Raw genomic sequence first — 23,161 nt, 5'->3', positions numbered from 1 at the left:
GTCCCTCACCCCTGGAACCATTCTTGTAAATCTTTTCTGCACCCTCTCTAAGGCCTTCACATAATTCCTGAAGTGAGGTGCTCAGAAATGGACACAATACTCCAGTTTTATAAGCGTTCATCATAACTTCCTTGCTTTTGTACTCTATGCCTTTATTTCCATTTCCATTTTGGAAGCATCTTCAATGAAAACTGAGGCAAAGTATCTATTCAGTATCCCTGCCATTTCCTGTGAGTTTTATCTTGCTCATCTCTTAGTGGTCCAATCCTTTTGTTACTTATTTGTCTATAGAATACTTTACTATTTCTTTTAATATTCTCTGATATTTTAATTTTATATTTTCTCTTTGGCTTCCTAATCTTTTTAACCTCTTTCCTAAAATCATCATATTCCATTTTTAATTGAGCCTGGCATTGCATAACATGACCCTCAAGCATCACCTATATATGGAATACAGTTACAATGTTGCAGCTACTCAGCATTATTAATATATTTTACATGTGCTCAATTTGGTGTCAGCAGCAAATTTTGATTTTGATCCTTCAGTTCCTGGGTCCATTTGTATTGCAATGTACTTTCTAGTTTGGTATCATCTGCAAATCTGAGCAATTTGAATTGAGCTTCTGAATCCAAGTCGTTGATGTAAATTAGAAACAGTAATAGTTCCAACACTGAGCTGTGGGACATGCCAGCTTTGGGCTCCACAGTATGAAAAGGGTCTTGAGGCAAAAGAGAGGATACAATGCAAATTCATTAGTGTCATATATGTATACTCTGTGTGTATATACTATGCTGGTACCACTAGAGGGTGCAACGGTGTGAGGCCCAGGCAGGAGCTGTATAAAAGGCTGGTCACCACGCAGTGAAGGCACTCTGCAGTTACAATAAAGAGACTGTGGTCACAGCAGTTCAAGCACAGCACTAGGCCTCATGGAGTTATTCTACAGATAAGTAGAGACATTTTAACTGGCGACGAGTACAGATCATGGACTTACACGCAGGGATGGCTGCCGTAGATAGTTTAGAAAAGTTTACAGAGAGTGAAGCCTTTACTCGGGATTCGCTGGCCAGGTATCGCTTCTACACATACCACTGTACCGAGGGCCAGGATTTAGCGGAATATGTCGCAGACCTACGAAGGCTCGTGGAACCGTGCGAATTTGGCGAACTCCTCAAAAATGTGTTGCGGGATGTTTTCGCGACGGGATGGGACGTGAAGTGGACCATCATCTTAAGCCAGGCGTTCACGACCTCAACGTTGAGATTCTCCCAGAATCAAAACTCACTGGCAAGTACTGTACAGAAAATAACTGTTGATCAAAGAATTAGTCCGACTCAGAATCCGCCAAGGGGTGTAAATGTGAATGGTTTAACATGCTGGCGTTGCGGGAGTAACCATCGGGCCCGTCTGTGTCAATTCAGACACTATGTGTGCAAAGGCTGCGACCAAAATGGCCACCCACAGCGAATGTGCAGAAGAACTGCGACTCAAAACGTGGCAGAGGAGTCGGCAGGTGGTTTCCGATCCAGCAAGGGTCATAAAGTATAAGCTAGAGAGGCGACTCAGCTCGAGGAAGCAGGCCTTCACTACCAAAAGTCTCCCCATGATGATGAAAGTCAAGATAAATGGCATTCCTGTTTTCATGGAGTTGGACATGGGGGCGAGTCAGTAACTTATGAGCCAGAAGGCATTTGAGAGGCTGTGGGGCAACAAAGAACAAAGACCCAAGCTGAGCCCGATTCAGACAAAGCTGCGCACTTACACCAAGGAACTGATCCCAGTTATCGGCACTGCAAAGGTAAAAGTATCCTATGTTGGAGAGATACACTAATTGCCACTGTGGGTTGTACCAGGCAACGGACCAACGCTGCTTGGCAGAAGCTGGATGGGGAAGATTCGATGTAACTGGGAAGACGTCAAAGCACTATCTCCAGTGGACGATGCTTCCTGTGCTCAAGTGCTCAGCAAGTTCCTATCCTTATTTGAACCAGGCTTCGGCAACTTCACAGGCGCCAAAGTGCAGATCCACTTGGTCCCCGAGGCACGGCCTGTTCATCACAAGGCTCGAGTAGTCCCTTACAAGATGAGGGAGAAAGTGGAGATTGAATTGGACAGAGGGAATCATATCATCAGTCGAATTCAACGAGTGAGCCATCCCGATTGTTCCGGTACTAAAGAGCGATGGCACGGTCAGAATCTGTGGCAACTACAAGGTAATGATCAACCGAGTTTCATTACAGGACCAGTACCCGCTACCCAAAGCCGATGATCTCTTTGCGATATTAGCAGGGGGAAAGGCATTTACCAAGCTGGATCTTACCTCCGCTTACATGACCCAAGAGCTGGCTGAGTCATCGGAAAAATTAACGTGCATTAACACACACAAGGGACTGTTTTTGTATCAAAGGTGCCCGTTCGGGATCCGCTCGGCTGTAACCATCTTCCAAAGGAACATGGAGAGTCTGTTGAAATCGGTTCCATGCACCAGTGTATTTGAGGATGACATCCTAATCACTGGTTGCAACACCACCGAACACCTGCACAACCTGCAAGAGGCTTTAAGTCGACCAAACAGAGTCAGACTCCGGCTGAAACGATCCAAGTGTGTCTTCCTGGCATCAGAGGTAGAATTCCTGGAGAGGAAGATTGCGGCAGATGGCATCAGGCCCACGGACTCGAAGACAGATGCACCCAGACCACGAAATGTAATGGAGCTGCGCTTGTTCCTGGGACTCCTTAACTATTTTGGTAACTTTCTTCCAGGGTTGAGCACCTTGCTCGAACCGTTGCACAAGTTGCTACGCAAGGGATACGACTGGGTTTGGGGTCAAAATCAAGAGGCCGCCTTCAAAAAGGCCAGAAACATGCTGTGTTCGAACAAGTTGCTTGTATTGTATGACCCAGGTAAACATCTAGTTTTAGCATGTGACGCGTCGTCGTTTGGTGTCGGGTGAGAAAATGTAGCAGGCAAACTCCAACCGGTTGCATATGCGTCTAGAAGTCTATCTAAAGCCGGAAAGGAGGCTTTGGCCTGTGTCTATGGGGTACAAAAAAATGCACCAGTATTTGTTTGGACTCAGGTTTGAGTTAGAAACTGATCACAAGCCCCTAATCTCATTGTTTTCGGAAAGCAAAGGCCTAAACACCAATGCTTTGTCGCAAATCCAAAGATGGGCACTAACACTGTTGGCCTACGATGATACGATCCACCAAAGGCCAGGCACTGAGAACTGCGTCGATGCCCTCAGCCGGCTACCGTTGCCCACCACCGGGGTAGAAATGGCGCAGCCTGCAGACCTGTACCTGGTCATGGACGTCTTTGAAAGTGAAGGGTCACCCGTAATGGCCTGCCAGATCAGGACCTGGACCAACCAGGACACTGTGTTATCTCTTGTAAAAAGTTGCGTCCTCAATGGGGGTTGGTCAGCAGTCCCAAGAGAAATGCAAGATGTGATAAAACCGTTTCACCGTTGTAAAGACAAAATGTCCATCCAATCGGATTGCCTCTTATGGGGCAACCGCGTCGTCCTGCCAACAAAAAGGCAGGGCAACCTTCATACACGACGTACACAGTGCCCACCCAGGCATAGTCATGATGAAGGTTATCGCCAGGTCCCACATCTGGTGGCCCAGCATCGGACTTGGAGTCGTGCATGCGCCAGTGTAATACTCGCTCACAATTGAGCAATGCCCCCAGGGAGGCTCCACTTAGTCTGTGGTCCTGGCCCTCAAAACCATGGTCCAGGAACCACGTAAATTATGCGAGCACCTTTCTAGGAAAAATGTTCTTTGTTGTAGTGGACGCCTACTCTAAGTGGATCGAATGTGTAATAATGGCATCCAGCACGTCTACCGCCATCATTGAAAGCCTCAGGGCCATGTTCGCCACCCATGGCTTCCCCAACATTCTGGTCAGCGACAATGGTCCATGTTTCACCAGCTTGGAATTCAATGAATTCATGACCCGCAATGGCATCAAGCATGTCAGGCCTGCCCCATTCAAGCCCGCATCCAATGGCCAAGCGGAGCGGGCAGTCCAAACCATAAAGCAGAGCTTGAAACGCGTCACGGAAGGCTCCTTACAAACTCGCCTATCCCGGGTACTGATCAATTACAGGACATGATCCCACTCGCTTACCGGATCCCCCCTGCGAAGTTACTAATGAAACGTGCACTCAAAACCAGGCTCTCCTTAGTCCACCTGACCTCAACGATCAGGTGGAAACCAGGCATTATCGGCAAAACATGTACCATGATCGCGCAGCTGTATCACGCGACATCACTGCAAACGACCCGGTGTTTGTGCTGAATCACGGTCATGGCCCCAAATGGGTCACTGGCATTGTATTAGCCAAGGAGGGGAATAGTGTTTGTTGTCAAACTGCTTCACGGACAAACGTGCAGAAAGCATTTGGACCAGACCAAATTGCGATTTACAGGTAACCAGGAACTACCGGGAGAAGACCTTACCTTCAGCGATCCACCTACACACACCCAATCAACAACAGACCTAGCTGCCAACCACGAGGATGATCCCACCATCTCAAACAGTCCAGTCAGACCAACAGCGCTGCAAGACAGCAGTGGCCCGACCAATTCACCCATGCCAGAAGTGACACTCAGACGATCAACCAGGGAGCGCAGAGTTCCAGATCGCCTCAACCTGTAACTAACTCGCATCAAAGACTTTGGTGGGCGGGGGGGGGGGGAATGTTGTCATATATGTATACTCTGTGTATATACTATGCTGGCACCACGAGAGGATGCAACGGTGGGAGGCCCAGGCAGGAGCTGTATAAAAGGCTGGTCACCACGCAGTGAAGGCACTCAGCAGTTACAATAAAGAGACTAAGGTCACAGCAGTTCAAGCACAGCACTAGGCCTCGTAGAGTTATTCTACAGATAAGTAGAGACATATTAATTAGGGTGCTGCCTGATATGAGGCAATACAAATATAAAGAAAGTCTTTCATTATAACAGAGGAGATGGAGTGATTTGATAGAGGTGTTTAAATTATAAAGGGATGTGATGAGAAACAGACTGTTTACAGTGACTTCGGGGGTTCTAGAAATGAGGGGACATAGATATAAGATTATATGGAAGAGATTTAGGACAAAGTGAAAGTGAAGAAAAATGATTTGCAGAGGATTGTGAGTAGGGCTGCCAACCCTCCATGATTAATTCCTGGAAAATTCAGGACAAAGATTTATCTCTAGGATGCTGTTTATTTAAAATTTTCTTTGAACACTTGTTTATTCGTTATATTAAAAAAATACTGGATAAAAAGCTGACTGGGTGGAGTGATTTGGAGGCAGGAAGTCATGTGATGGAACCTCTGGCAGTAAGTCCATCTAGAGTGCTGGCAGCCCTAACTGTGGGGTTGTGAAATGCAGTCCGTGATTAGAGACCATATCCACATTTAAGAATAAACTAGATCGGTGGATGGGGGAAAGGGGAATAAAAGAGAACATGGTGGGCACCTGGGATTAGGATTGCTGCTCGTGTGAAGGACGAACGCCAACACTGACTGGTTGGGCCCAATGGCCTGATGTCGTTTCTATGTGAATAAAAGCAGCCCGTGTAACACCACTCACCGCATCTTTAAACCAGTCTATTCAGAGACAGTGCAGACTAAAACGAATATCTCGCTAATGGGGGGGGGAGGGGTCATCTTTGAAGCTTAACGTCGTGGATTCCTAAACAAAATCCGATTTCACGTCCCATCAGCTGAGTAAACAAACCCACTGCGCAAGAGTGGCAGTCGCAACCGTCCTGAATTGCCCGAGGCGACACCCCGCCCTCCCGTTGATTGACATCAAAACAAACCAATGGCGGCTCGGCTGCCAGCAGGCCAGGGACAAAGAGACAATGGGGAAAGCGCGAGGGCGGGAATTCCACTCCGACCTTCGAATCGGAACGCGCGGTGTTCGATAAGAATCTAATCGTCGCTGACGTTTGGAAATGTCAAAACATTGCTCAGTGACACCTGAGCCTGTCCGATAAGCTGTTTGCAAGTGTGTTCCTCGGAAAGGAGTCTGAAGCTCTGCTGTGAGGAAGACGCTCCGCTGTGGTCTCTGCCGGTCACTGTCAAATTGTACCGTCACCATTCGCTGGAGGTAAACATACAGGGGAAGGGCAGAGCGAAGGATACAAGTTACTGATTTCGGTGTTAACACTTATTTAATAGTCAAGATGCCAGTGCGTTTTAATTTTAAAAGTAAGAGAAAAGCTGTGAGACTCTTGACTTTCGTGAACAGGTCTGTGCTGTAAAGATTAATGGCATTGGTTATTTGCATAAAGAAATAATCAACCTACTTCGTGGCTCTGCAAGAAGTTTGTTGCAATTTTCGGCTACTGCTGCTCAATGGGTTTCAAAGGTTAAAATTAACCATTTCGTTTGCTAGCAAATTTAACTATAGGCCAAAAATCATAGGCAGGATAGTCATTACGTTTTCATAGAATCATAGAATGATGCAGCAAAGAAGGTGGCCACTCGGCCTGTGCCGATTCTTTGAAAGCTATCCAATTAGTCCCACTCCACTGCTCTTTCCCGATACCCCAGCCTTAATTTCCTTTTTGAAGTTATAATTTAATTTGTTTCTGCCACCTTTCGGATAAGACGTTAAACCGAGGCCCTGTCTGCTCTCTCAGAAGGACGTAAAAGATCCTCTGCACTATTTCGAAGAAGCGCAAGGGAGTTATCCCTGGTGTCCTGGCAAAGTTGGCGGAGTACAACTCGATTGCATATGCCAACTCAATCGAGACAAGATAAGACAAAGCCGTTTCAAGGAAGTGCACTCATTATCATTCCTCACGCGCTTTGTAAAAAATTTTTCCCCTAGTGTAGCGTCTGGTTCTTTTGCCAATTACCTTAAATCTGTGTCCTCTGGTTACTGACTCTTCTGGAACTGCAAACAGTTTCTCTTTGTTTACTGTATCAAAATCCTTCAAGGTTTTGAACACCTCTATCAAATCCCCGCCCCCCTTCACCTTCTCTGCTTTAAAGAAGAACAACCCCAATTTCCCTAGTCTCTCCACCTAACTGAAGTCTTTTAACCCTGGTATCATTCTAGTAAATCTCCTTTACACCCTCTCGAAGATCTTCATGTCCTTCCTAAAGTGTGGTGCCCAGAATTGGCCACAATTTTATAAATGTTTAGTATAACTTCCCTGCTTTTGTACTCTATGCCTCTGTTTGTAAAGCCAAGGATTCCGTATGCCTTTTTAACAGCCTTCTCAACTTGCATTGCCACTTCCAAAGACTTGTGTACGTACACCCCCAGGTCACCTTGTTCCTGCACTCCCTTTAAATCTGTTATTTAGTTTATATTGCCTCTCATTCTTCTGGAAGAGAATTATAAAGCTTCTAAAGAGAGTTTTTTTTTTAACATACCGATGCAGCACACAACTTGCTTTGAAAAGCAGTACATAGAGTAAGGTGAATGGTCAATGATACCGTAATGTAACCTGGAACAATTTGAAATGCTAACAAAGAAAAAATAGCATATAATATGTCTGGACTAGAAATCCTCCCTCACAGCCCTATGAGTATTAAGTAGATAATTTACAGTTCTTAGTTTCAACCTTTTTATTTCCCTTCTTTCAGTGGAGGATGTAAATAGCACAGATCAAAGACTCCTTTATGACAGCTGTCAATATAGCTTACGATCAGTCATTAAGAAGCACTTGACATGGACAAAAGGTAGTTGTGTCAGCTAGCGGATATTTAATTTCTCACCTAGACATCACCATAATTGAAATGTTCATAATTCGTTCTTTTTCAGCCATGCAGTGTGTGGATTTTACATAACTTCTAATTACATCATGCATCAGTATAAATAAAAGGGAGGAACAGCTCCAAATATTGCAAATCTGAAATAAAAACTGAAAATGTAGGATATATACAGCAGATTAATTAGCATCTGTAAAGAGAAATAGTTTTAACCAGAGAAAGGTGCAGGGCTATGGAGAGATTGTAGGGCAGTAGGATTTTCATATTTAAACAGCTTCCTGCCTATTTTGTCAAAGATTGATGGGAGCCCATTCAAGGTATGCCTGAAAATTGAATCAGGTGGGCAAATGGATGTCCAAAGCCCCCACCAGGATTTTTCTCTGTTGGATGCCAGTTTTTCATGCAAGAAATGGCTGTCTGAAAATTGCCTTCGATGGGCTGAAGGGGCTTATTTCTGTACTTGTAAACCTCTATGATTCTATAAATTGTGATGTTTCAGGTGTGTAGAAAGGTACACACTTGAGAGTTCATGACCTTCCTTTTCTCTTTGCAGATTCTCATTGGCCTGCAATGTATTTTCAGTATTTTCTGTTTTTATTACACAATGTTCCCTATTTAAATGACAGGGTTATGGATAGGAAAAATATATATTTTACATTTTTAGGTTTTGCATTAGTGGACTGTTAACTGCAGTTTACTATATTTGTTCTGCCACTTCATGTTTATTGTACAGAGTAACTGTGCTTCATTTTTTCATGCTGGGAACTAATTTACAAGCCTTCCATTTTGTTTTCTGTGAATCTTGGGATGGAGAATGATAGAAATTAAAGCTTATCATTTGGCAAAATATCAAGGAATATTTTTATTTTATGATGAAGGGCATTATAAACTTGTAAGGATTGTGCAGAGGAAAGGAACTAAATATTTCAGTCAAGAAAACTACTACAGTATAAAAAGTTAGGTTTCATGGTTATATTCAGATTGCTGATTTCTGGAGATGTCTTAAATACGATACATTCTGATTTTTAAATACATTGTTGAAAGTTTTGAAATACTTGCTATGAATTTGAATAAAAACATTCAAAACATTTTTTTTGATTTGCTCTAAAACCAAATAAGAAATCTATTTTTTCTACTTATAATAATATTAAATATGTATAACAAAAAACATACGAGTCACCAAAACGTGTTGGAATGTGAGGATGTGTGTGGGAAAGTGATGATTTTTTTTAAATTTTAGCTAATTTTGGACTCTGCCTTGGTTCAGTGGTAGCACATTAACTTTAAGTCAAGAAATCCCAGGTTCAAGCCCCACTCCTGAGAGTTCAGCACATAATCCAATCTGACACTGAGTACAGTGCTGAGGGGGTGATACACTGTTGAAGGTGCCATCTTTCAGATGAGAGATTAAACCAAGAACATGTCTGCAGTCTCAGGTGAACATAAAAGATCCCATGGCACTATTTGAAGAAGCGCAGTGTCCTTAGTCAACATTTATCCCTCAACCAACACCACCAAAAAAAACATGTTATTGGTCATTCATCTCATTGCTGTCTGTGGGAACTCGTTGTGTGCAGATTTACTGTCATGTTCCCCTACAATACAATAGTGACTACAGTACTTCATTGGCTGTGAAGTACTTTAGGACATCCTGAGATCGTGAAAGGCACACTTTAAATGAAAGTTGATTCTTTCTAAGGTGAGGGATATTAGTGTTGGGGAAAGGAACACATTATACTTAAATATTTCCCACTGCTAATCAGTCAATCTATATTCTAACTTTTCTGCACATTAAATTTTTGCCAGATTCCTTCTTATTTTGCTAAACTTTGCTCTTTACCAGTCCACAGCCTTATCTTTGACTCTTCATTCTTCTTTTCTGTTCTCTTTTCCCCCTTTTCTTGTGTGATAATGTTTTCTTATAATTTAAATATATATTTTGCTTCGATTCCAACAACTTCATTGATCCTGTCTCTACCTCTCTGGACTTTCCCCACCCCTGCCAGTGTCATTTAAATGCTCCCCCACAGCATATTCGGTCAAACGGCTATTATTCTCTTCCTAGCCTAATCAGACTCTGGCTCAGACAGAAGGGTTTAATTTGCACTGATGGCTGAATGGCACTTGGGCTAGTTCCAACATTCTATTTTGAGCCCTTTAAATTGAGAATAGACAAACATCGCTGTGTTAAAATAAGTATTGTCCTCAGCAGTTGGAGCAAGACGGTTGGAACAAGAAAAGTTTTGCCGATTAAAAGGAAGTGGAACTCACTAGCTGTGGTCACATAGTTGTTACAATCTGTGCCTGAAGGAAGAAGTGAGATGTCTTTGTGGTCATCAGACTTTTCTTTGGAAGGCTGGAACATGGTGAGTGTAGTTAACACTTGACTTGAGTGGGGCTCCTCTGCTAGCTGTAAAAGTGGGTTAGAAACAGTAGCTGGACTGGATCAACACTTTAGGGCTAGATTTTCCTATCATTTCTCGGTGATTTTTCTTGGCGGTACAGCTGTTTATCCTCCCGGCGAAAGTTTCCCCTTAAGTTTTTTTTCATGGTATCGCCCACATCTGAACACGCCTGCTGGGACCAAACCACCCACGTGCAACGCCGAGAACAACCCCCTTGGCGTAAGTTTGGCCTCAACTGCCGACATCCAGATCGCCGAGAGAACCGCCCTGTAAAAACTGCTTAAACAGGGTGTTAGGTGAGTACTCTGCAAAGAAAGGTAAATTAAAGGTTCTTTATTTTTTTTAATTTTAAAACGATGATTAGGTATAAAAGTGTCTTGGGAATGCTTTATACGTTTTTTTTTGTTGACATTTTTTTTAAACGTTTTTTCCCCCCTCCCACAGCCTTGGACTAAATTTTAAATACTTACCGTCCATTCTGGTAACGACCGCCCATGTTGCTAAGTTTCCACTTAACCGCCAAGAAAACCGCTGACAATGAGTGTGCAGTGCCCATTTTCTTGCCGGGCGATTAGTTTTACTTACTTTAAACATAAAAATGGAAATTCTCGCCAGCGTTACTCACCAAACATTAGCGGTTCTTCTCAGTGGGCAATCGGGCGTTGAGGGGCTCATAGGAAAGTCTAGCCCTTAGTCTCCAGCTGACAGTCTTGTATGGCCAAGGTGAAGGGACCAGAAGGAGCAAAGTCCTCAGAACTAGGCATCATAATGGGAAGATGATCAGGATGGGATATTGCGGCATGTTCGAGTTGTTTAGATAACTGGGGAAGTGAGATGTATTATGGGATTGTAAGCAGTTTTCAAAAAGTGGAGAATAGTTGACAGAGTAGAACATTGAGGATGTTTGAGATACTGAGTAGTGTGAAGTGGTACCAGAGATGTAGTGAGTAGTTAAGGGGAGATGGAGTACTGTGGGTATGGTGAGTATTCAGGGTGAGGTTGTAGTCGTCAGCAATCCCAATTTCATTTATTTCCATTCACTGAGGTACAGATATAAGGGCCGCTATAGAGAAGCGAAGCAGAAAGGCCAGTTGAATAGATAAGACACCAAATAGATGCAGTTACGAAGGGCAGTGGGAAATGAACACAGTTAATGGAATCTACAGAATTATAATGAATGGCAGAGTGAATGGAATTGAGCAACCAGTCAATTATATTTTGTATTGGTGAATCAATGGAATCCAATGTATTAATTAATTGTCACTAAGTGAAATCCTGCAAATTCATTTACTATGTGGCTGAGTGTATGAAATTCAAGATCTTCTAACTCCCATGTGCTTTACCTTGATTGACTGCTCCAATCCACCTGAAATACTCACAACCCACAGTACTGCCTTCCACCTTATTACTTACTACACCACTGTACTCCTTACTGCTCAGTACTGTATCTCAAATGTCCTTATCATTCCCTTTTCCTTACTCCACCATACATCTCACTTGCCCAACATAAACTACTCTCATGCCACCTTCCAAAATATTCCCTCTCGTACACCATATCCTCTTATTTACCAACATCATACCCCTTCCATTTCCTTCAAAAAATACTATATCCTCTGCCTATCGATCAGCAACACAAGAGATCCATTAGTAGTAATAAAATATGATGGATTCAGCTACTTAAGTGTTGGATAAGTGTTTTCAATGCAGCTTTGAAAGAAAGTCTCCATGGTATTATCTCACAGGAAGAAAGAGGACGATTATCACGTTGGTTACAAAATATAGGCACATTACATATTATCTTATGTCAGCAATAATTATTATGGACATACTATAAACAAAACTGAAGCTAGCCATACTGATTTTGTTTCTGTTCCACTTGATCAGTTTTAATTTGGGTTTAGTTTTCCTTAAATCCACATTATTTTAGTAACAATGGTTTTCTTTGATTTTTGTTTTACAAACAGGATCCTGTTTCCCGAGGACAATGAAACGGCTGTTTCTTGTTGAACCTGTTGTTGCTCTTTACTCCTTGGCTAATATAGCAGTTTATCTCTTAGTTCAGCAGTATATTTATATCAGGATATGGGAGAGGGAAACTAACAGCAGCTACGTTGCTAATGGAAATCATTCACAATGCTACCAGAACCACAGTGACCCTGTGTACGTGAAACAACAGGTCAGTCTCTACAAATAACGTCCTACTAAACTACATTGTAAATCATTTTCTGTAATAAAATCTGTATTACTTGTAATAAGTGGCACCTGCATTTAATTAACTTTTTTTAAAACAATCTAATGCACTTGTTTTTGGTTTGGATCAAGTAAGCCATCTTTGATTTAAAAAATGGGGAATTTTCAAAATGAAAACAAACTGAATTCTTGCAACACACCGGTATACCTAACATAACATATAACAACAACTTGCATTTATATAACACCTTGAATGTAGTAAAACATCCCAAGGCACTTCACAGGAGTATTATTAGACAAAATTTGCCACACAAGAAGATATCAGATAAGGTAAAATACTGCTGGAAATCTGAAATATAAACAGAAAATGCTAGAAATACTCAGCAGGCCAGGCAGCATCTGTGGAGAGAAACAGAGTTAATGTTGCAGGTTTGTAACCTTTAGTCAGAAATGAAAAACTTTATAGATGTAACAGGTCTTAATTCAAGTCCCACTCCAGAGAGTTGAGCACAAAAGTCTAGGCTAACCCCACAGTACAGTACTGAGGGAGAGCTGCACTGTCGGAGGTGTCGTCTTTCGGATGAGACGTTAAACCGAAGCCCCATCTGCCCTCTCAGGTGGACGTAAAAGATCCCATAGCGCTATTTTGAAGAAGAGTAGGGGTGTCCTGGTCAATATTTATCCCTCAATCAACATCACTGGTCATTATCACATAGCTGTTTGTGGGAGCTTAGTGTGCACAAATTGGCTGCCGCGTTTTCTACATTACATTTCAAAAATACTTTATTGCCTCTAAAGCACTTTGGGATGCCTGGTGTTCATGAAAGGTGCTATATAAATGCAAATCTATTTTTCTTTTGGAGTCATTACCAGAATCTGCTGTCCGAAAAAAGGAAAGCAGTGGTTATGATCTGAAATTGTTGAACTCGATGTTGAGTCCGAAAGATGAGCTGCTGTTCCTCAAATTTCCGTTGAGCTTCATTGGAACAGTATAAGAGACCAAAGACAAAGAGGTCAGAGTGGGACGGAGAATTAAAATCGTATGTGACCGGAAACTCAGGGTCACGCTTGTTGTCTGAACGGAGGTGTTCAGCAAAGCGATCACCCAATTGCATTTGTTCACCCCAATGTAGAGGAGACTGCACCGTCAGCAGTGAATACAATATATTAACTTGAAAGAAGTATAAGTAAATCGCTGTTTCACCTGGGAGATGTTAGGACAGGTGATCAAAAGTTTGGTCAAAGGGATAGGGTTTAAGGAGCGTCTTAAAGAAGGCTAAAGAGGCAGAGAGATTTAGGAAGGAAATTCTAGAGCTTGGTGCTTAGGTAGCTGATGGCACGGCCGCCACTGATGGAGCGAAGAAAATCTGTGATGTGCAAGAGACTAGGGGGCCGAAATTGCCCTTCTCCTTAAGGCCTGTTACAATTTAAAACTTGAGGCGTTGCTGGACCAATGTTGGTCAGCGAGTACAAGGGTGATTGAGCGGGACTTGGTGCGAGTTAGGATACAAGCAGCAGAGTTTTTGAATAAGCTCAAATTTATGGGGGCCAGCCAGGAGAGTATTGTAATAGTTGAGTTTGGAGGTAACAAAGGCAAGGATGAGGGTTTAAGCAGCAGATGAGCTGAGGTGGAGTGAGACGGGTGATATTAGAGGTGATGGAGAGGATATGGGGGCCGTAGCTCAGCCCAGGCTCAAATAGGATGCCAGAGTTCTGAACAGTCTTGTTCCGCTTCCGACAGTGGCCAGGGAGTGTGATGGAGTCAGTGGCTAGGGAATGGTGAGGACCGAAGACAATGGCTTTGGTCTTCCCAATATTTAATTGGAGGAAATTTCTGCTCCAATAATGTCATGTAATAACATTAGACTTCAGTTTTACACTGGAATATAAACAATTGCCAGTTAAGTTGTTACGATTTGGGCAGAATCCAAATACTTGTTCTCGTGCCCAAGACTTCTGCGGATTATGGATGTCGCTGTCCAGGCAGGCAGTTATTCCCCAACAGAGTTGCCTTTGAGAAGGTGATAGTAGGCCTTCTTGAACCACCGCAGTCCATGTGGTGATGGTACTCCCACAATAGTGTTAGATAGGGAGTTCCAGAATTCTGACCCAGTGATGATGAAGAAACGGTGATATATATCCAAGTCAAGATGTTGTGGAACTTTGAGGTGGTAGAGGTTACAGGTTTGGGAGGTGCTGCAGGAGAAGTCTTGGCGATTTGCTGCAGTGCATCCTGTTGGTGCACATTGTAGCAATGATTTGCCAGTAGTGGAGGGAGTGGATGCTTAAATGGTGGATGGAGTGCCGATCGAGCGGACTGCTTTGTCCTGTATTGGTGTCGAGCTTCTGGAGTGTGAGCTGCACCCGTTCAGGCACATGGAGAGTATTAACTTACACTCCTGACTTGTGCCTTTGTAGATGGTGGAGAGGCTTTGGAGAGCCAGGAGATGAGCCACTTGCTGCAGAACACCCAGCCTCTGACCTGCTCTAGTAGCCATGGCATTTGTGTGGCTGGTTCTGTTGAACCAACGGTGACCCCAGGATGTTGATGGTGAGGCTGTTGGTCGTCATCATCATCATCATCATCATAGGCAGTCCCTCGAGTCGAGGATGACTTGCTTCCATGCCAAAAAGTTCACAGGTGTTTCAATGAAGGACATAATATTCCAGGTCCCGAACTAAATCTTGAAGGGTAGAAGATGCCTGTGCTTGGATTTTTTTTAATGTGTGGTGGCCGTTGCACACCAGCCACCAGACAGGCTAGACAGTCTTGATCCAGTGGCAAGGATTAATCAAGACGACTGGAGACCAGCTCTGCTGCACGGACCTAGTACGCACACATATCACAGTGTGGGCTGGCCCGTGCTGCCCCTGGGCCCTCGCCTCTTGTGAGCCCCGAACTCACACCTCTCCTGGGCCCCCGAGTGTCCCCAGCAGTGTGTTATTTACACAATGTCCCCAGAGGTGTGTTATTTATAGTGTCCTAGCAGTGTGTTATTTACATACCACCAACGATGTCGCCGCAAGATCCTACAAATCCCCTGGGAGGACAGACACACCAACGTTAGTGTCCTCGACCAGGCCAACATCCCCAGCATTGAAAGCACTGACCACACTTGATCAGCTCTGCTGGGCAGGCCACATTGTTCGTATGCCAGACACGAGACTCCCAAAGCAAGCGCTCTACTCGGAACTCCTTCATGGCAAACGAGCCAAAAGTGGGCAGAGGAAACGTTACAAGGACACCCTCAAAGCCTCCCTGATAAAGTGCAACATCCCCACTGACACCTGGGAGTCCCTGGCCAAAGACCGCCCTAAGTGGAGGAAGTGCATCCGGGAGGGCGTTGAGCATCTCGAGTCTCATCGCCGAGAGCATGCAGAAATCAAGCGCAGGCAGCGGAAGGAGCGTGCGGCAAATCTGTCCCACTCTCCCTTACCCTCAACGACTATCTGTCTCACCTGTGACTGGGACTGTGGCTCTTGTATTGGACTGTTCAACCACCTAAGGACTCATTTTAAGAGTGGCAGCAAATCTTCCTCGATTCCGAGGGACTGCCTATGACTGACATTTGCACAGTGTCGCAGCAGTCTCCATGTACCACTTGTTCTTACTGTTGGTATGACCGTAATTTTCCTGGCCTGTGAGCACCATCGGAGCAGGCCGTGGAGCGGAAGGAGCAGCGTGGCGGCATACCACTCCAGGGAGCAGCACGTGCTGGAGCAGGAGAGTAACTGGATTGTTGGTAATAGTAATGCCATTGAATGTCAAGAGGAGGTGGTTCGATTCCGTTTTTGTTGGAGATAGTTTTTGCCTGGCATGGTGTGAATATTACTTGCCATTTATCAGCCCAAGTCTGAAAGTTGTCCAGGCTATTAACCAAAACATGACCTTATACAGAAAGTTATCTTGAGTGTAGAAAGCTACAGGGTGAACAATACATCCTTTTACCGATGGTGTACTCACTAGAATTAATATGGATTGCCACTGTAAGTTCCTGATCATTCTGACTGACCGACAAATAATATTGTGATAAACTATACATGCAGGCTACAAATTACATATCAGCCTTATGAAGAAGTAAAATTAAGCTGAAGCATTAATCTCTATTAATTCATGTGAAAAAGTGATTTCTTCCTAATATTTTTATTAAATATAAATTGAGTTATTTTAAAAATTACTGAAGTTGTGTGTCAGCAAAAACAGAAATTAGTACCATAAATAGTGAGTGGAGACAATTGCTTAATTCTATTGAAATATTTCAAATGTTTTAAAATGGTTCAAGTTATGATTTTTTGATTCTTTGTTTGCTTTTTTTTTAGGTGGCCCAGGGATTATCTTCTCAATATTTTATGTACATGAGTTTGATTCAATTCATTCCTGGCCTCGTTGTTACCTTCTTTTTGGGTGCATACAGCGATCGCTACGGACGCAGACTATCTCTCCTCCTTCCTACTATAGGGTCTCTGATTAGCAGCCTGGCTTTTTTAGCAGTGTCCTATTTTTCTTGGTCCATTTATTTTCTTTTTATACCAGTGGCATTTGTTGCATTTCTTGGTGGCTTCACAACTTTATTCGGGGGTGCTTTTGCTTATGTAGCAGACATGAGTTCTAGCAAGCAGAAAAATATGCGCATGGCATTGCTGGACATGATTGTTGGAGTAATGGGTGGCATAGGGGTGCTAGCATCTGGATACTTTTTAAAGGCAGTAGGTTTTAATTGGCCATTCTTGACTATTTCATTGATTAATTTTGCCAATATTGTGTATATCATCTTTTTCCTTGAAGAGAGTGTCCAGGTATCAAGAAATGAACAAGACCAAGTATCAGGCTGTGAGAACTTCAGAGAAATACTCTCTGGAATCTTAATACTTTATACTAGTTCTGATTTTACAAAACGTGTCCAGATCAGTATGTTGCTTCTTGCTTTTACAACATTTGGACTGGCTGAATTTGGTGCTGCAGGACTTTTTACTCTTTATGAATTAAATACGCCTCTTTGTTGGAATGAAATCCTTATTGGATATGGCTCTGCGACTGGACTAATTCCGTTTCTGCTGAGTTTTGTAGGAGTGACTCTGTTTTCCCGCTATCTTCAAGACACTTTTATAGTTCTTATTGGGATATTATCGTTCGTTGGAGGAATGATCTTGGCTATCTTTGCCACTACTACTCTGCTAATGTTTTTGGGTATGTTAAACTTTCGTATTCATAGAATGAAATGTGACTGTAATTAAGAAGAATTTACATAACTGAAATCGCCTTGGGGGTTAGACACACATGGGCCAGATTTAAAAACTTCATTAAAATAGCCCCAGTTCTATCATAGCTCCCATTATTAAGAAACTGCTTGTGAAATACAGGTTCTGTATTTTGAACAAATGTGTGATGGTATAAGTGTTACACATTGCAAATTGAATGTTAAACCAAGTAAATGCTGCAGCATTATGGTATCCATATAATTCAAAACAAGAGGTTTTAGAACCGGTAATGTCACAACTTGAAAATTTGTTAAATTACGTAGAAAACGAGAATTGCAATAAACCATAAGGAAGCCAGAAGGTAAGCGATAGCATCTTTCTCTCTTTCAGTTAAGTAAAACGCAACCAACATAGTGATTTCTGTACAATTTCCTTAAAACACATATATCATCTTGTTACGGAGTTAACTCTCAGGTGTGCTCTGAACTTCTCAGTTGAATTACAGTCTATCAGTTTTCTTCTAAGGACCTGTTATTCTGTATTTACACTACCTAATCTGATTTCCAACAGGTCACTAAACAGGAGAATAGGAAGATGAACTAATTCATTCTCCCTCTGTTTTTAAAAAGTCAAGAGTGGCTTTGAGATTCAAAAGTAAAGAAATGTTAACGGTGCATGAAGGGGTGGAGGAGACACCAAATTCCACATCATAACTAAAGTGACTTGTGAGGAAAAATTTAGGAGCTTGCAAAAGGACCTAGACAGGTTAGCAGAATGGGCAGATAGGTGGCAGAATGGTACATTTTGGGAGGGAAGGACAGTGAAAGGAAGTATGCTCAAAATCGTAAGATGAGACCTGGGGTGAAATATGTCTTTGGTGAAAACACAAAACGGGCAATAGCAAATCCGCAGGCTGTTTTACACCACATTTTAAATGGGCTGCTGATTCGCTATCACCCGTTTTGCACTTTTTGTCAAATACCAATTTCATCCCATAGATATTTAATGGTGAGAGGGCAAATAAAAAAGACAAATGAGTTTCATATAATTTTTATATATTATATTATGACTTGAATATATAAACCAGGAAGTGGTGGTGAATCTGTACAACACGTTGATTAGGCCACAATTGAAAGAATATTAGTCATGCACAGGTTCACCAGAGCAATGCCAGAAGGATGTGATTATAGTTGCCAAAAATTAGATCTTATAATTAGGAAGAAAGGCTAGAAAAATTGTGAGTTTATTCACTGGTTTTTAGAGAATGTTAAGGCAGATCTAATAGAAATTTTCAACAATATGAAATATTTTGAGAGGATAAATTGTTAACCAGTGGAACACACGTTATCATATTGGTAATAGGCTCAGAAGTGTCATTCGCAGAACAAAGGGGCAAGGTCAAATAGTTTTTCACACACAGGCTTATTGGAACATTGAATTTTTAAAACATTTGACTATTGATACAGGAACTACAACATTATTTATTTAAAAGGGAATTGGATAAGTATTTGTAAAGGGAAAACTGAAAAGGATATGACGAAAGGCCAGGGAAATAGGATTAGAGAAAATAGCTTGAGCACAAGTGTTAACACTGGCAGCACATGATGTGCCAAATAAATTAAAATTTATTGTTATTTAAAATTGAGCCCCACTCACTTTGTTAGGCAATGCAGCAGTAATCTATTTATTTCCTGAATTCAAAGTCTGTTTACATTTACTTTTGTGTTCCACTTTCTCATGTTACATATATTGGGCTCAAATTTGGCCCACTCCTTTTTTCGGCGCACTCACCAGAGATGCGGCGACTTTGTGGGCTGAAAATGGCGCCGAAAAATTCTTCCCGATTCTGGCTGCTGTGTTGCCTCTCCCGGGGCTTGGCGCAGCGTGGCCAGTCGATTGGGGGCCAGAGCAAGGGCCCTGCGCCAGAAACAGTGCCGGCAGCTCTGCACATACGTGTTGGAGTGTGCGCGCATGTGCAATAGCTCCTGTCCCCAGCCTCTGTGTGTGTGCTGCAGCGTGAGACCCGATGCATCCCGCCCCTATCCCGGGCCGAGTGGCCTGTCACAAGGCTGGCCCGCTGCCTAACCGGGCTAGAAGGCCACAACAAGCAGGTTGGTGCGGGGCCCAAGCCGGGATGGCGGGGCGGGGGGGAGCTTTGATCCCGAGGGGGGGAAGGGCGGGGGCGGTGGGGGGTGATAACTGTGTAGCCAGTAATTTTAATGAGCTTACTCAAGACTTTCCTTCACCCTGTTGATGAAAATACTTTCCTAACCAAGTTAATAGAAAATACTTTCAAATACATCATCATCAATTCTTGAATATTACATTTGGTGGAATAATTTTGCTTCAATTTTCAAAATATTTAAAAGCATAAAACAAACAGTTAATTTCCTGGCTATATGGTATAAAATATTTCTATGATGGTGGGTGAGCTTAGGCGGCTGGGAGAACATAAGAACATAAGAATTACAAGCAGGAGGTACTTCAATTTTTTTATTTGGATATTTTGAAAACATTTTGTAATTATGTTTTGTCTCTTTAATTCTTTCATTTTTGTAGTTTAAGCTTCCATGAAAGCTTCTGTTGAATAGTAAATTAACTTTGTGAAGTTTGTCATATGATGTCCTGTATAGCTGTTTGATCGTATTCACATTCTTTAGTCAAGTCATTAAGTTTTGCTGGCCTCCGATGTACCTACCTGCGCTGATTTCTTAACTCTCCGCAAGGGTTTTCTGTGCGGCCACAAGTAGCCACATACACTGACCTAAGTTAGTTTGGAGTAACTATTAGCTATCCAAAGTGGCCTAAATGGCCAAAACAGGCATAGGTGGCTGGTTTAGTGAGTAGTCTTAGGTTGGGAGTGAGAAATAGAGTCTTTGGGAATTGATCGGGATAGATTTAGTCTTGGTAGATCTTTTGGAGCCCCCTTTTGAAAAAAACTAAACTAAACTTAAAAAAATCCAAACTAACTCACTTACATTGGCGCAAATTGAATGTGCAAAATGGGGATTTTTAAGATACTCCAGAAAAATCAAGTTGCTCCAAAAAAAACGGAGCAACTCCTGGCCAATTTTGAGCCCATTAAGTGCCAATATTGGAACTATTATCACAGATAGCTACGACAGATGTTATTTCACAATAAACTTCAAATGTAAATCAGAATTATAATTTCAACTTGCCACCTGTTAGCAAAATGTAATCTAATGGAAAAAACGTAACATTTCTCTCAAGCAACCTTCGCAATATCTCAGCCTAGAGGTGTTTAATGCCACTGTGGATCAATAGAAGTTAATGTTTCAGTAAATGTTAAAATATAAAATAAGTTATTCAAATTTGTTCTGTACAATATGTTAGCTTTGCTCACTTGGTAGCAGTCTTCTCTCTGAGCTAGAAGATTCTGAGATCAACACTCAGACCATGGGCTATAACCTCCCACTTTTTTTTGCATGTTTAACACCCACTTAACGCCCATATATTGCCCATTTTGATACAAAATGGAAACTGGCGGGCATTTTTTGGAAACTTATTGGCGAGCGTTACTTTCCCCATGTACATAAAGCCGAGAAAGTATATTACCGCCCGCCCACTTTTTTGGGGCGGAATCAGCAGAATGGGCGAATTCAACGCCCATAATATCGCCCAGCGTTACTTTCTGCACGGATTTAAGGCCGAGATTCACTATTAACGCCTGCCCACTTCTTTTGTCGTAAAGAACTTATTTACCGAAACTAGCGGCCATGAGATTGCCCAGCGATTTCACCACCTCGCACACATCACCCACAATATCGCTCGCCCCAAAAAACTCCCGCAAAAAGTGAAACTAACTGGAACTAATCACAGCGTTATGGATGCCATGTTCTAGATCACATGTCGCGTCCTTTAAACGGCTGCTGTGCTTCAACCCTGGCGGAGTTCGGATGTATTCTGCAGGTCGTTGGAATTGATGTGAACGTCTATAAAAACATCTTGACCATACATGGAATTGAAGAGGTATGTTCATCGGGACATTCCTTGTTTGTGAGCAATCGGTGGAAAACAGAGAGCTACTGCAATGGGGTCTGTCCTTTCTCACCCTCAAATACATGCAGCAGACTCGACATCGCCGAAGGAACGCTCCACTGCATTATGTACCCAATGTAAGACGTAACAGACAGATGAGTAGGACCAGACGTTACACCTCCCGCAAGTACAAGGAAAAGCATTCTTGCCTCGACTTGCCCGACACCACCTGCCTTCGGAAGCTGCACTTCCACAAAGAGGTTATCACGGAGGTATGTCAGCTAATAAGGGCAGATCTGCAGCCTGCCAGCACCATCAGTACTGCACTGCCCGTCGAGGTCAAAGTGACCGTGACACTGTCGTTCTATGCCTCGGGTTCTTTTCAGGCCACAGCTGGAGACATTTGCAGATTTTCTCAGTATGACACACACCATTATTTAGACAGGTCACTGAAGCCCTGTACGCACGCAGGAGGGACTTGATCAGCTTCCCTATGACCAGGGAGGCACAGAGTGAGAGGGCTCGAGGATTCTCCAGAATTGAAAACTTCCTCAAGGGAGCAATAGACTGTCTGCACATCGCGATGTGGGCACCTTTTCAGATTGCTGAGGTTTTCAAGAACCGCAAGGGATTCCACTCCCTGAATGTCCAACTGGTTGTCGACCACTAGCAAATTATACTGACAGTGAATGTTCAATTTCGATGATGCTCATATTCTGCGTGAGAGCACTGTATCTGACTTGTTTAACACTGAGCCACAAGGTCAATGCTGGATGCTTGGTGACAAAGGATATGGCCTCGCCACCTGGCTGATGACCCTACTGCATGATACCCACACCGAGGCTGAGAGGCGATACGAGAGCAACTCGCAATATCGTGGAGAAAAGCATTGGAGTGCTGAAGCAGCGCTTTAGATGCCTGGACCATTCAGAAGGCGAGCTCCAATACCACCCTGAGCAGGTAGCTCAATTCGTGGTGGTGTGCCCCATGTTACACAACTTGGCTATCAGGAGGGGACAAGAATTGCCTGATGAGTCTGACAGTCCACCTCACCAGAGAGAGGAAGAGGAGGATGAGGAGGTGGATGCTGACATCGGCCCAGACAATCGGACTGACACTGAAGCCATGCCCCCGCCCCCTTGTAGGCTGCATGAAAGGGCCCATGGTGGCATGATAGTTGCAAGAGCCTTACATCAGGAGCTCATCAATGATCGCTTTGCCTGAAAGAACATTGGTGTTATTTACAAGGCTGACACACTGCTAGATGTGCAGGTCATACATCAATGGTGAGCATCACCTTGGTGACCGTTTAAGTTGATTTGAAGTTAAGTGTGATTATAACCTTTAATAAGGAATCACCAGTGTGTAATGGTGCAGCTATCTGAGCCAATGTGCTACAAGGTTTTGTTAACTAAAAAAAACATTTAAACCGAACATTAGTTTGAAATCGTCAGTATTTCTGTACAAACCAACCCCCCCCCCCCACCCCCCGCTTCATCTCTCCACCTCTACCCCTTCCCCTCCTGACTCCAAGCCGCCTGGCCAAGGAGCTCCTCAGGTGATGCTTCATTTGTGGGGGCTGGGGGCGGGGTGGTAGGGGATGACGGCCAAACCGTTGCTTGGACGGATACGGGA

At 43.1% G+C, this 23,161-nt stretch overlaps 2 protein-coding genes across 5 annotated transcripts in view; one reads left to right on the top strand and one right to left on the bottom strand.

The window, feature by feature from the left end:
- The window catches only part of LOC139275187 (microtubule-associated tumor suppressor candidate 2-like), an 876,619-nt gene extending 870,836 nt beyond the window's left edge, over window positions 1–5,783 (bottom strand). For both annotated transcript variants that reach the window (XM_070892299.1, XM_070892303.1), the window contains exon 1: window positions 5,596–5,783. The gene's annotated coding sequence lies outside the window, so the exon portion shown is untranslated. The remainder of the gene's footprint in view (window positions 1–5,595) is intronic.
- Window positions 5,784–5,939: 156 nt separating this feature from the next.
- Window positions 5,940–23,161, top strand: part of LOC139275186 (lysosomal proton-coupled steroid conjugate and bile acid symporter SLC46A3) — a 36,164-nt gene continuing 18,942 nt past the window's right edge. For 2 of the 3 annotated variants that reach the window (XR_011595691.1, XM_070892297.1), the window contains exons 1-3: window positions 5,940–6,117; window positions 12,103–12,314; window positions 16,649–17,516. Coding sequence is in view for 2 of the 3 variants with exons in the window: in XM_070892297.1 (XP_070748398.1) it covers window positions 12,123–12,314; window positions 16,649–17,516 (1,060 nt within the window). In the remaining variant the exon portion in view is untranslated. Of the gene's footprint in view, window positions 6,118–9,945; window positions 10,100–12,102; window positions 12,315–16,648; window positions 17,517–23,161 lie in introns of all 3 variants that reach the window. The other variant, XM_070892298.1, reaches the window with a different exon arrangement.

Source organism: Pristiophorus japonicus, chromosome 10 (assembly GCF_044704955.1).
Source record: "Pristiophorus japonicus isolate sPriJap1 chromosome 10, sPriJap1.hap1, whole genome shotgun sequence".
Taxonomy (NCBI): Eukaryota; Metazoa; Chordata; class Chondrichthyes; family Pristiophoridae; genus Pristiophorus; species Pristiophorus japonicus.
This window is presented reverse-complemented; position numbering and strand designations above follow the sequence as displayed.